At 33.7% G+C, this 14557-nt stretch overlaps 1 protein-coding gene across 1 annotated transcript in view; it reads right to left on the bottom strand.

Moving 5' to 3' along the window:
• The window catches only part of LOC141462307 (uncharacterized), a 48383-nt gene that overhangs the window by 17182 nt on the left and 16644 nt on the right, over positions 1 to 14557 (bottom strand). Inside the window, exons 15-26 of the mRNA XM_074144049.1 lie at positions 14011 to 14118; positions 11540 to 11761; positions 10752 to 10841; positions 9904 to 10107; positions 9383 to 9541; positions 8179 to 8259; positions 6658 to 7389; positions 3422 to 4141; positions 2810 to 2860; positions 1979 to 2331; positions 1150 to 1264; positions 442 to 668 (exon numbers count right to left, since the gene is read on the bottom strand). Coding sequence (XP_074000150.1) covers positions 442 to 668; positions 1150 to 1264; positions 1979 to 2331; positions 2810 to 2860; positions 3422 to 4141; positions 6658 to 7389; positions 8179 to 8259; positions 9383 to 9541; positions 9904 to 10107; positions 10752 to 10841; positions 11540 to 11761; positions 14011 to 14118 — 3062 coding nt within the window. The remainder of the gene's footprint in view (positions 1 to 441; positions 669 to 1149; positions 1265 to 1978; positions 2332 to 2809; positions 2861 to 3421; positions 4142 to 6657; positions 7390 to 8178; positions 8260 to 9382; positions 9542 to 9903; positions 10108 to 10751; positions 10842 to 11539; positions 11762 to 14010; positions 14119 to 14557) is intronic.

Raw genomic sequence — 14557 nt, 5'->3', positions numbered from 1 at the left:
CTACATGAGAGTAAATTGATTCATCAATGATAAAGATATCAACTTTGAAATATTACAAAATTGAAAATAACAGCCACTCCTGAATATCTAAATAATTAACCACAATATATTTATAAAAAATCTAGTTTAAAATACCCAGACTACTTCCTTTTACACTTTATTGGTCACGTATTTATTTCTTAGATTCTAGAATTTACCAATCCTACACCTAGAATTCTAAAAGAAACTAGAGCATCGTACTTTCACTAAACCAAACTAAACTATCGGTGTTTTTAAAAACTGAAAGAAGATTATTATTATTATTTAAGATATTTTTTTGTTTTTGTTTTAAATCGCTTAGATAGATGATTATAGCAGACTAATTTCTCTATATTCATTAAATACAGGCAGATACGCCTGCAATGCTTAGCAATCATTTGAAATAAATTAAAATGATCTTACTTCGAAGCCAATGGATTTACTGGCAAGAAGTTGCCCTGAAATATTTTCAAACTATCGCTCCTTCTCTTCAAAAACGCTCTGTTATGGTATTTATGTTCAAATGGTCCTGGATGCCAGACAATCGGTGAGGCCCAATTCTTTGGTACATTCAGACGCGGTTTAAATGAATTCTCATGTTTCCTTTTACACAATTGAATGGGTTGTTTAGTGATGTTGTACTTTATTCTCTGAAAAAAATAAAAAACACGTCAGATTTTTTGCCCCCCTTTGGCAAATTGCCAACGCGGGAGAGATTCTGTCCAATAACCTGTTTAGGAAGTATTTTAAAATTGCCTAACTATTTCAGTTGCAGCTTATATCAGGATTTTTCTGAATTTCTGTAGAAGAACCAAATCCCAGGCCTTCCACGGTTTAAAAAGACTAGGTCGTTGCAGGATGTAGTAATTGGTGTCACTTTTAGTGTCAAATTAGTCAAGCAACATTAGTGCTAATATTTGGTTTAGGTGATTTCTTATTTTTTTCATCGTAAGAAGAGTTACGATGCGATACGAAGAGTTTTAAATTCCCGTCATTCTACATAGAAATATCGATATATTTCGCTGACTTTTTGTTTCTGAAAACCAATTGGATGCAAGGTTTGTAACAAGACATTAAATGTGAATTAATAACTATGAAAATTAATAAAAATGAATCAAAATAAGTGTATACCTCTGGTGGCTCTAACTCGCATCTATCAAAAACTTCAAATTTCTTCTTGAAATTAGGCAATAGTTTTTTGCCCTTCCATTTCTTCAAATAAGCTTTCTTTTTGGGATGAATTATACTACAAAACAGAACAGATCATTTAAATTTACTAAATATATATCCAAAGCTCTTGTTGATAATAATTAAATTCAATTTCACTAGTGAGAACTTGGCAGTCGAATAACGCGAACATGCACATAACAAAGGAGGTATTTTGAGGTGGAAAAAAAAGGTCACATCTCATACCATTTTAGGCGTAAAAAAAAGTTATAAATATTTTTGTGTCACTAATGTTTCTTCTCTTTCAAGGAAAAAATAATACTTTTTTAAAGAAAATATTTTCTAAATTAGATAAGATTTAATCAAATACTATGATATGATGAAATGTGTCAACTTTGAAATAATAATTTTTAATAAACAACATTGTCAGCAAGAAATCAATGGAAACTCCATAAACCAAAAATCCACGTGTTAAAGGAAGAAGAATAAAGCTATCTGATGTTTCTTTAGACAAAGAAGAAATTCTTACTGAGATTGATAGATGAGCTAAAGAAGAGACAGTAAGCGAATTGCTTCAGAGACCGAATGTGGTAATGTTGGTAGTGCTGCACAGAAATTACCCATGAAATGATCTGAAATTAAAAATAAATAAAACGTTTTGTAGTTCTGATTACTAAGTAGGATTGTGTCGTGTGATTGATTCAAAAAGTTAGATCTAACTTAGTCATTATAAGTATGATTTAAATTAAATTGTTTATATCAATTTAATTTTAATTAGAATGGTCAATTTCACCTTCCTTTCTCTGGATAAAGCGGCAAAAACGCCCTGCGTGAGGTTTCTGGAATCTGGTATAATCGTTTCCGTTTCGATGTTGTGTGCAACCCTTTTAGAAAACAGTAAATTCTAAACTTTTTAGTTCCTTTAAAATTTTCTGTACTTAGTTCTTTATTCAAGAAGTAGTAAGCGGTACTAGCGCGGCTACGGAGAGGTACGTATCTGTTGAAAATTTTTGTGTGAAACCAGCGTGCATGAGCGTCACTTTTCTTCGGTTCACCTATACTTGTCACTGAAGACGAACTTTCTATTTTTTCTTCTGACTCTAGTTCCTCTAAAGATGTAAGGGAGTCTTGTGAGTATGCTTCACCCTGTGAAATAAGTGTTAATGAAACGATTATTAAGCAAAAACGGGCCAAAAGGGTCAAGTACAATCCCAGCACTTGCGAACTGAGATCACACTGAAACTAAAGGAGATTATGAAAGAAAAACGACTAGTAAAACTACCTCAGAAGAGCTGAAGCAGTTTTTCAGCTTAAGATACTGTGGATCGTAAAACCGTCCAAATACTTCTGATGTTGACAAACACTAAATTATATAAATTTTTAGATATGGTAGTTTCTAAAACACAGTACATTCTTTTAAATAGGCAATTCAACTAGAGTTTTTGCAAGAAAACCAGATGTTGTTCATGCCAGATTTTATGTAATACCATATACGTATACCGTATTATGCTATTATTTTTGGTAATTTGGGTTGCAACAAACATAATAAACGTTTCGAACAAAAGCCTTTATTAAAAATTACCTATATAGATAAGTTTATGATTGGGTATTAAAAAATGCTTACCTTCACCATTTTAGAAAGTTCTGGCTCCTTCCAGATCATTGGTAGATTATCCTTTTGAAAATAAAACAAAAGAAATATATGTTAGCACAATTGAAATTTCACATAATAAAGTTCAAAAAAATACAGCGCCTTCATGTTGTGGCGTTTAGAATTGAACCAGTTCGTTTAATGTTGTCTAGTATCCAACCAGACGGTGGTAGAAGGTAGTCGGTCAGGTACGGCCGAAGAAGTTCATCACTAGAGGCGGTGTTTGTTGTATCCTCTGCAAGTAGGATTGCAACTGGTTTCGATGAAGCGCTCCGTTACCCGTAAAAAGACCTTATTTTGACTACCAATTCTTGCCGGGATTTCTAGCAGTAAACACTAGCCTTGAGCAGAACCTTCTAAGCTCTGGCTTGGTTGGCTATTCGAGATGATGACCATAAAACTATTCATTTTCCGTCGGTAGTACAAAGGTGTATATTACTATATTAGCTCCGTCTGAAAGACTGTATCTTGCCTACCGACGCTTCCCGATATGTCAAGCTCTTACCTACATTGTGTAGTGGGTTTAGTCCTATTCTAAATTCTAATAATAAAAAGAATAGATTACTAAAAATCTGACTCAATTACCTTTTTAATTTGTTGACTTTTTAGAAGCGCTTCAGGTAATCTAATCTCCAATGGTAGGTATTTGGCTGAATTCCCGTAGACAGTTACATATCTACCACCTTTCCTAATCGGACAAGAAGGCCTGTCCGAAAATTTCCATTTACGAAGCTTACCCCGTTTATTACGTTTCTTAACGATTTTTTTTTTCACCGTACTCTTTCTTTTCGGCAATGATACCGTACTGGTAACTGAATCTCTCTTTCCATCTGCAAATACCTCCTTGCCACCTGAATCTCTTTTATGCAGTGTGCTCTTTCTGTTGATTGTTTTCTTTTTTTCTGTTATATCTGGTTCACCAACTGACCCTTTGGAACTTCTCGGAGACTTCTTTGCACCGTCAGCTTCTTTTTTACTCGTTATTGACCTTTTAGGTACTGGTTTTTTGCACTTAGGTCGAGACCGTTTTTTAAGGAAAGCTCTAACTGTAAGTGTCTTTGATAAGGACTTATACTTCTTCCACAATTCATCGTATAGTGCTTTATATTTTGTCTGGAGGTCTTTATCTTTCGGCATCTGTTTCAGATATAATTTGTAATCAACTTTCTGCAACCAGACGAACAGCTTTTGTCTTCTTTTTAATAGTAACTTCTTTCTCAAGAGTTTTTTAAACGATTTTAGCCGTGCTTCTGTTTTAGTCTTAGTTGTCATTAATTGGGCTAAATGATTGTATATTTCTGACTTCTGCAAAGAAAAAGAAAGAAAAGAAATAAATAGCGGCGAATGAAACGATTTATTTACTATCAAATCACTGAAATTTACATCAGAGATTTATTTAATGTTTGCTGACTCTTTGTTGAAACGGGCAAACGCCCTTAAGCGGTTGGCCCTTAAGAGGGTGCCTTGGAGAAATTGCTGCACTCTAGCGCCTAACTAATGTGAAAGTTATGAAACAAGTTTTCTTGGAACAATTTCTCGTATTTTAAATCTCAGAATTTAAATTCTTTTTATGGTAGTGGCAGATATTTTTGTCGATTACCAAAAATAACAATACGTAATTTGCAGTGCTTATGATCAATTTTTCTTTTTTTCGAAAATGAAGTATTGCTTCGTTACATACAGGGTGACCAAAGTTATATGCTCCACCCACTTTTTTTTTAAACGGTAGGAAATTTCGAAAAAATAAAAAACACGTATTTAATCATTTTTAGTCTAGTTTATTTTCAGTGATTGGTCCATTTTTTTAAACCCTTGTATCTCGAGATACAGCATCCAACTTTTGTTTTTCAAATGGAACGTTATCTTTTTTGTTGCATATTTTTGTAGTATTTGAGCTCCTAAAAACAACAAAAAATTTTTTTTTGAAATCGGTTAGGTTTTTCAAAAGTTATGATAATTTAAACTATGAAAAACAAATTCCAGTTTACTGTCAAAATTACGTTATTTTTTTTAAAGATTCTATTCAGACTGGGCACAATCAACGGATAGGCAAGCCAAAACTCTGGACTCCCACGCTTTGCTTGTAGCAGCACTTATGGTGGCGAAGTCAAGATCTAGGCAGGCTAGAGTTATCGACGTTTCAGATCATCGACTGAAGCCACGGGATTAAGGATACTTTACACTTTATTTTTTTAGGTATCCCCACAAAAAAATAGTCCATTTGGGTTAAGTCCGGAGATCGAGGTGGCCATTGGATGGGACAATGAGCCCCTAAGCACTTTTCATGGAAATTTCTGTCCAGGTATCCTCGAACCACTCTCGCATTATGTGCCGGGCAACCATCTTGTTGAAAATACATATCTAGCCGACGTTGTAGAGGAACATCTTCAAGCAGAACTGGCAAAATGTCTCTTAAAAATAAGTAGGATACCTTTCACCAGTTAAGTTCTCTCTGTAGAAGTATGGGCCGATTAGTTGATTTCCTAAAACTCCATACCAAACGTTTATAGAAAATACAACCTGAACGTCGAGTAACTTTAGCCTGCCAAGATCTTGACTTCGCCACCATAAGTGCTGCTACAAGCAAAGCGTGGGAGTCCAGAGTTTTGGCTTGCCTATCCGTTGGTTGTGCCCAGTTTGAATAGATTCTTTAAAAAAAAATAACGTAATTTTGACAGTAAACTGTTTGTTTTTCATATTTCAAATTACCATAACTTTTAAAAAACCTAACCGATTTCAAAAAAATTTTTTTTGTTGTTTTTAGGAGCTCAAATACTACAAAAATATGCAACAAAAAATGTAACGTTCCATTTGAAAAACAAAAGTTGGCTGCTGTATCTCGAGATTCAGGGGTTTAAAAAAATGGATCAGTCACTGAAAATAAACTAGACTAAAAATGATTAAATAAGTGTTTTTTATTTTTTCGAAATTTCCCGCCGTTAAAAAAAAAAGTGGGTGGAGCATATAACTTTGGTCACCCTGTATATTAGGTATGAACAAGATATTTTTTAATTTAAAAAAAATATTTTTAAGGAATTATGGGCTTCTACAATGGACTAATAATAATAATACTAATAATAACAATAATAATAAAATTAAAATAACTTTAAATTTCCAAACATATAATAAGAAAGTATGCTTAATCGGAATCCTCATTGTAGTTATAAATGTAAATACAATTTCCTATATCTCACGGCTGATAGTAATATTATTTATATTCAGTAATGAATATAAAGTGTTTTCAACTTTGTAATTTATCTGATTTTTAGAAGAATATTTACATTCTCTTGGGCACTAATATTGCAATAATACATGCAGCAAAATAATTAGTTCGGTAAGAGATGTACAACGGACGTGATTGTCATGAGGGTGAGAATTAAAATTGGACAGCAGTCACACATTTCGGCCTTGTAACAAATTCTGAAGTGACTCGGCTGACTTAAGCTTAATTGACTTACAATGCTTTGGCTAGAAATGTCAATTTTTTGTTTTTTGTTTTTGAATTCAGATTTTTACTACCAAACTAGAATATTTTCAAGCGTCACTCAAAGAAATTGTGATAGATATTTGCGAGTTCATTCCGACGCAGAGCTAATGTCTATTGTTAATAGTTTAAATAATAGTTTATTTAAAGAAAATTCATATGAGCCGTTAAAATAAATCAATAAATCTGAACAATCTAGTTGCAAAGTAGCACTTTGCAAGTGACACAATATCGAAATTGGAGTAATGCCGAAAACTAATTGCAGAGAAAAGTAAATTTTGAAATCAAAACCATTATTTATTTTACAATTTAAAGCAAATAATTAAAACATGCTTACAGTGGCGCCTTCTTTAAACATTTGACGCTTCTTCAACGCCTGAAAGTATCTATTGATCGAGTGCAGTACAGATTTGCAAGTGCCCGATGTTTCTTCCTTGGTTTTACGTTTCTCGGCTAGAAGTTTATGTAACTTGGCTAATACTACTTTCCTTTCTTTTTTTGAAAACGGCTTCATTGATTTCCGCATATGCTTAAGGACCTTTTGAACTTTAATTGTTAGTCGGTGTGAAACGCGAGTCAGCAAGCTGGTGTTAGACTGTGGTCTTCTAGTTCTGTCAGTAACTAAATCATCACCGCTCGCAAGTCCTTTATCGGTTACCGAATCTCTTCTAAGGATAGTTTTATTCTGCGATTCACTTATCGGGCTACTTTTATTTATCAAATCCTGCGTATCCATATTCGCCAGTTCATCGACTATTTCCTTTTCTAAAGAACTCTTTTTTACTGTTCTTACAGAACGGCGTGTTTCTCTGTCTACAGGTGATAATTTCGTTTGCATTGATTGTCTGAACGATTTTTTTCTCCAAGTTTTCCCCCTAGTTTTCGCAGGAGACTTCTTTGACTCCATTTTGTCCTCTTTTTTATTTCTCTTCCGTGTATCTTCATATGGAAAACAAATAGACTTCATTTTACTTGATTTCAATTTATACTTATTTAGTTGAGAAAACAGAATATCACTTTTTTCTTCTATTCTTGGTTGCCAAAGAGAAAGCAATATTCCGAAGGGGGCCTGCAAAAGAATTGCTTGGATTACAATAATAAATATTTATCATATCATTTAATTTAATATTATTACTCTTTAACAAAAACACAGTTTAAAATGTTAAGTATAAGGGTTGATTAAACGACAAAAGGTACACAAATCAGCAAGTACCCATCATTTCATTAATATGTACAGCATTGATATCATTTAAGTCATCTTACTGCATTAATTTTCATTAACATTTTTTAGAATTTATTAGATGTCACAGACCCTTATGCTAGCCACTTTCATCTACAAAATATTCGTTCAAGTAACGCACCATTTAACTTAGATAAACTGTAATATCTATTAATCTGCAATAATCTGCAAGATATTTGAATTTAAAGTTTTCACTCTGTAAAACGAAAGCAAATTTTAACCCTAAATATCTCGTTTTTTGCTCGATAGATTTTTACGAAATTTTATACACTTATATAATAAAGTTGTCTCCATATATAAGAGTTATAAAGTAGAATTTACAGAAAATAACGCTGAACATGTTAGTTTTTTACAAGATAATAAAAAATGGGTTATTGAAGAGGTAGCGATCCAAAGGGCCCCTTGGATATTTTCGTGTGTCTTTGGGCCAGTGGTATTTCGCCAATAGTCCTTAGATTTGCTGCAAATCCATGACATGAAAATTGATTTATTCACTATAGCCTTTCTCTGAAGTTTTTGGTAAACCCCAAAATGCTGTCAACTTCCAAGTGTCCCGAGTGAACCATTAGCTACCACATTTACATTTAAAATTGAAAACACAATGAGTAGAAAACATACTTTCTCATCTTTTTCAATTGAACCTCTTCTAATTTTTTTTTGCTCAAGGCTAGCTTTTATTTGCTCTGGACAGATATAGTGCTAAAAAACAAACAACTTACATTAATTTTTAAATTAATTTAAATAGAACTATTATTTGAAGCTATATTGGAACAAAACTTAAAAAATGTTAGTGGGATGAATAAGGACTTAAAATGAGTGGAGGAAATTTAAACACAGTGAAGTTATCGGAAAATTTGGTTAAATAGAAAAAATACAAGAAGAGATGAAAAATATGTTTAAAAAAAAGTCTCCCATGTCGATATAATACCATGAGGCATGTAAAGAGATATCTCGATAGGCAATTTGATGGGCATGTTATATCGACACGGGGGCTATTCAGTAGCCACCTCTCTCACAGGACTTGACACCTATGGACTATTTCCTTTGGGGATACCTGAAAAACAAGGTGATTATTCATAACGTTTTTCTTTCTTTCCTTATTTCTGCTTACCTAAAAGCATTTCTAAATCTAGGTGTATCAGAATCAAGCCGGAATTGCATCTGTAGATGAACTAAAGCAGAGAATAATAGATGCCTGTAAGTCGGTTAAAGCTGAATCTATTTCTTTGGCAGTAAGGGGCAGGAAAGTGCATGTCTATGCATCTCTAATGGTGGAGGCCATTTCGAGCATGATCTGTAATATTAATGAGGAGTAAAATTTATGATAAAATAGTACTTTTCTTCTTATTCAATCAAAAAACCGTTATAATATTATCATTTTGACATTTCTTATAAGAATCATGTTTTCATTCATAACTTCTAAAATATCGCTCACAGAAAAAAACCTTTCGAGTAAAAGTTTCTTTAAAAAAATAGAGGAATCTATTTCTGAAATAAAAACCCCACCTCCCCATTTAAAAAAATGAAGTTGGTGCCTGTATCTCGCTTCTGGAAGCACCGAAAAAAATTTACAAAGTAAATTTGGATTTCTAACAAAAAACTAAGGGAACACGTATTTTTTAGTTTTTTTCTAGCTATCTTAGTTTCCGAGAAAAAGTCGTTATCCATATAGCTTGGGACACCCTGTATATTGTGTGGAATTGGGCACGAAATAAAAAAACTTCTTACAGCTTATACTCTTAACTACTACCTACAGAAATGTTGTGGCATCTTAGTATATGTTTATAAAGAGATAAAAAGGTTAAATTTTATAAAAACTCACATGAAAAACAGGTGGTGGGTACTTTGCATGGCCCAATTCTGCTTCCTTTTCTAATAGTCCATAGTGATGTGACCTTTTTTTATTTAATACGTATATAGGAAATTGGCGTTGAAATATTTCGCGCAGAGAAGTAACAGTTGCTTCAGGGAGTTTCCGAAACTGAAAAAGGAAAAATAATAAATGGACAAATGGGCTGTTTTGAATTGTTTGTTGCAAACTTGAAAATTTGAAATACATGTTTATCTACATTATAATAGCCATCAAATTTTTAATTTTGTTTTCCACTAATCCTCCTTAATAACATTATCGATTCCCCTCCTCTCAAGAATATCGTCCACTTTGGCCATCATGTTCCAGACTCCAATGTACCCTACATAAAATTTATTTGTGGGAAAGTGACTGTTTAAAGCAAATCAGTCACTATGAGCATTGTCTCTAGGGAAAGTCACGACTTTACAAGTAAGTCTTACACATTAATTTTTTTTTTTCAATATTTTAAAAACTTCCAACATTCTACTTACGTTATATCTCAATGAAAGTCTTAGCATTTTTCTAATATATTTCTTACACCTCTTCCATTCTGGCATGTCATCCAATTTGGTTTCAGTTCGAGTTAATTTTTCGCGACTGATTATTCGCTGGATATCACCATCTGATTGGACTTCTACATCAGTTGATCCGCACTCCAGACTCATTATACTTGAACTTTCATCTGTGTTCATACCCTGAAACCATCATCAGTTTCCAAGATTATGCTGAACCCTAATCCCTTCTGATTGGATTGTTCCTGCCCTAGCGGCTTTATAAAAGGGACCTGATTTAAGCCTCAATGAATAAATATTAAAAAGATGGTTAGCTTATGTGAAAAAGGCTTAAGCCTGATCTTAAAATTTGAAGTGGGTTTTTATCAGTAAAAAAATAAAATAAAATCAAGCACTTCCATGTAATATTATACGATATATAGTCATACTTCTATACCCTTGTCTTCATATTTTTGAAGCTCCAAGAAACTATGATTACACAAATAACAAGCGATAAGAATATACTTGAGGTCCTGACAATGTGGTGAAACCAACCACAAAAAAACAAAGAACAAAGAAAGATTGAGAGAGCTGACGAAAAGTAACCAAAGGTAGTTTAGGTTTCGACCGAATTAAACAGCGTACATCTTCTCCCTTTAACCGACTTATTTGGTCAAAAAATCGACTCAGGATTCTGAATGCAAAACCTGAAGAAATAAGATTTAAGTGTCTTCAATGCAGCAAGTGCTCAAGAGTTTAGTAACAAATTAAAAAAAATAAATAAAATACTTTCTTTGAAAAGAGAAAGTAAGTTTCTGTTTAAGAGAAAGTAAAAATATTTCACTCACCACTCCAATTGGTCGAGGTGCTTCTTTTACCTTTTCTTTTAAATAACAAAAAAGCTTCATAGTAGTACCGTCAGCTTTCAATAATTTTATCTGAAAATAGAAACAAAAGATTCAAACGCAAAGCTTAGTGATACATTTAAAGGGTTGAGCAGAAAAGTAGAATCTCTTTTAATCTCTTCACTAATATAAAGAAGTATGTGCTCAGCATTTAAATTTATATATATATATATATATAATATGCATACATTATACATTATACATCTACCATACATTAATTTAACCAATACCACTTGAAAATAAAATATTACATTTTGAACATATAATTGTGTGTCTAGATAATAATAAGTTGTTATTTCATAGAATGTAAATAAATTTTTAACTGTGAGTACGAAATCAATTAAACAAATTAGAATTCTTAAAGAAGCAAAAATCTTCGCTCCAAAGATACCTTTATAGTAAATCCTAACAGTGGATTACAATGTTTATGTCCAATCAGAACTTATAATAATATATTTTCCATAGTAGCCAATGGAAACTGCGCTATTTAAAATTAGTCACCCAAACATAGTTTAGATATACGTGCTACATAATGGAAAATCAATCATTTGAGATGAAGAAAATCCAAAACTGGCCAGTTTAAAAAAAAAAAGCATGCTTTGTCGAATAAAATCACTGGTACTATTAGCAGTAAAACCAGTAACTATGTTGGAGACTAAAGAAGGTTTATTGGTATAATACATTTATAAAATAAAACTGTTAAAATTTCGATTAATTTACCAAATTAGTACCTTTGTAAGTCTAGTAGGACGTTGTCTGTGGTGCCTCTTGTACTTCGAGAACAAACCAAAATAAGCGAAATTCATTATGCCATCGTAATTTACTTGGCGAACGGCTTCTACAAGTTCTTCACCTTCCTGACGTAACGCTTTTGATTCTCTTTCAAGTTCATCATTCAATGTTTTGGACGCCACATTCTTAAACGATCTTAAGACAGCAATGGCGAAATTAACCTAAACCAACAAGATACTGTCATTTCAATACACTCTTATATACCCTCTTATTTCATTTCATCCAGCTCCCTTATAAATACGAGGGTCGTTTGAAAAGTCCGTGCAAAAATAAAAACTACTTAATTTTTTGGGGTAAACCTTTTTTATTTTTCAACATAGTCTCCTTTTAGGCTTATACACTTCGTCCAACGCTGCTCTAGTTTGTTGATCCCTTCCGAATAATAGGATTTGTCCAAGTCTGAAAAATAGCCATTCGTTTCTGCAATCACCTCCTCGTTTGAATAAAATCTTTTTCCCGCCAGCCATTTCTTCATATTGGGGAAAAAATAGTAGTCCGAGGGAGCCAAGTCTGGAGAATAGGGGGGATGTGAAACGAGTTGGAACCCTATTTCCATTAATTTTGCGACCACAACTGCTGAGGTGTGAGCTGGTGCGTTGTCGTGATGGAAAGGGACTTTTTTGTGGGCCAATCGTGGGCGTTTTTCTTGCAGCTCGGTTTTCAAACGGTCCAATAACGATGAATAATATGCACCTGTAATAGTTTTACCCTTTTCCAGATAGTCGATGAGGATTATTCCTTGCGAATCCCAAAAGACAGTCGCCATAATCTTTCCGGCCGAAGGAACGGTCTTCGCCTTTTTTGGCGCAGATTCCCCCTTGGTAACCTATTGTTTAGATTGTTCTTTGGTCTCAGGAGTGTAGTGATGTATCCATGTTTCATCCACAGTGACAGCTGCAAACCGTCCTTGCAACACTTCACACGATTTCGTTTTTGGTCAAGCGTGAGCAATCGCGGCACCCATCTTGCGGATAGCTTTGTCATGTCCAAATGTTGATGCAAAATATTATGTACCCGTTCATTCGAGATGCCCACAGCACTAGCAATCTCACGCACCTTCACTCTTCTGTCATCCATCACCATATCATGGATTTTATCAATGATTTCTGGAGTAGTAACCTCAACAGGGCGTCCAGAACGTTCAGCGTCACTTGTGCCCATATGGCCACTCCGAAAATTTTGAAACCACTTATAAACTGTTCTAATCGAAGGTGCAGAGTCACCATAATGTTTATCAAGCTTCTCTTTAGTCTCCTGAGGCGTTTTGCCTTTCATAAAGTAGTGTTTAATCAACACACGAAATTCTTTTTCGTCCATTTTTTGAAAATCACTCGACTTCCTCGATTCAAACGAATGCCAAACACAAAGAAATAGACCGATCTGGCGGAAACTTGGTGTGTGTTCTTCCAAGAGATGCTACTAAGTAAACATAACTTCGATACGCGCCAGTAGTGCTATCTCTCTGACTTTGCACGGACTTTTCAAACGACCCTCGTAGTTGTTTAATTGACAATTTAAAGAAATGCCAAACGGCTTCTAGCCACCACGACCCATAAGGATCTTTCGTTAACCAGACCAACGCTCACAAGCAGGCCCCCAAAGTAGCTTCAGAGGTGCCTCCGCACAGATCAAAGCAGTAATATGAGGAATCTCACTCCTATGCACTCGCAATGTAAAAGGACATGTTGCGATGACTTTTACGATTGCTTGATATTAAGCAACTCCGGCGCACCCAGAAGATTCATGTGAGTACAATGTGCCCACTTTCATTCTAATGAACTCCTTCACCTGCCTTTGGCCATTGGTATTACGCCTCACATTTTGTGTTAACCCAGAGCTCAATGGCAGACTTCAGCATTATACAGAAGAATCTCCAAAGTCATAAAAAGGTTGGGCAAAGCCGTTCATTGACCACATTATTATTCTAGCCGTTAGAATTAAAGCACTAAGATGTTATCAGTTTTAAGTTGTTTGTTATCATACTAAATGTTTTGGACTAGATCAATAAAGTTACTTCTAATTTGTACATCTTTGAAGAGATGTATTTAATATTTTATTTAAATAAATTATTATATCTTTAATGATAATTATAGTATAAACAAATATTTTAAATTTTCTGTTTAAAATAATTGGAATATCTGATAGAACAAAATAATTAAACAATGTTCAATCAATACGGAGGTAAGTTGCCTGATTGGAGATAAAATGTAGAAGTGTTTGGGTGCCTAGTGCTGAATAAAATTAGCGATGGGAATTAATGTGTTTAATAAAAAACTGTAATGTTTTCCGAGTGTACAATAAGTTATGAATCTAAGAGAAGAGAATTGATCTGTGTTAAAATATAGGCCTTAGAACTTCTAAATAGCAAATTCTTATAGAACATAGCAATATCCATTTAAATCATACTAACGTTTTGCCTAAAATATTTAAGTGAATAATTTTCTATTTTGTTTGGAATATATTTGTTCCGTACGTTTTTAGGAAAAGCGATAGAACAAAATGGTTTGTTTGTTAGCTCCTGTAAAACAAAAAATTAATTAATTGGCTTAAATTCAGTGTTCTTTTCCTTTGATAAGCCTTTTAATTTTTTGGTGAATGTTACACATCTTTAGAATACCCACATGAACAGTGCGGTTACAAGAACCTGTGCTTGAGTACAAGTTGCGTGAGATGAATGCTATCATGAGACTTTCAAGCTGTAATATTTATATTTTTAGTTTTGTTTACAAGCAATAAGAGCATAACAGGCAATGCCAACTTCATTAACGGCGTTAAATGCGTCACGTTAAAGATTTTCAAAAGTTTCTTAGGGATTAGAATCTCTGCAGAACCACAGTAGTTTATGATTTATTAGGTATTAGGTGACACAGAGTCACTCAAGGTAAAGCAGAGAATGATAGATTACAAATGAGAGATACATGCACCTGTCCAAATCATTTTTAAAAAGCTACTCGCAC

Source organism: Rhodnius prolixus, unplaced genomic scaffold (assembly GCF_049639745.1).
Source record: "Rhodnius prolixus isolate KJV_2025 unplaced genomic scaffold, Rpr scaffold_30, whole genome shotgun sequence".
Taxonomy (NCBI): Eukaryota; Metazoa; Arthropoda; class Insecta; order Hemiptera; family Reduviidae; genus Rhodnius; species Rhodnius prolixus.
The sequence above is the reverse complement of the archived record's forward strand: the minus strand, read 5'-3'. Positions and strand labels throughout refer to the sequence as shown.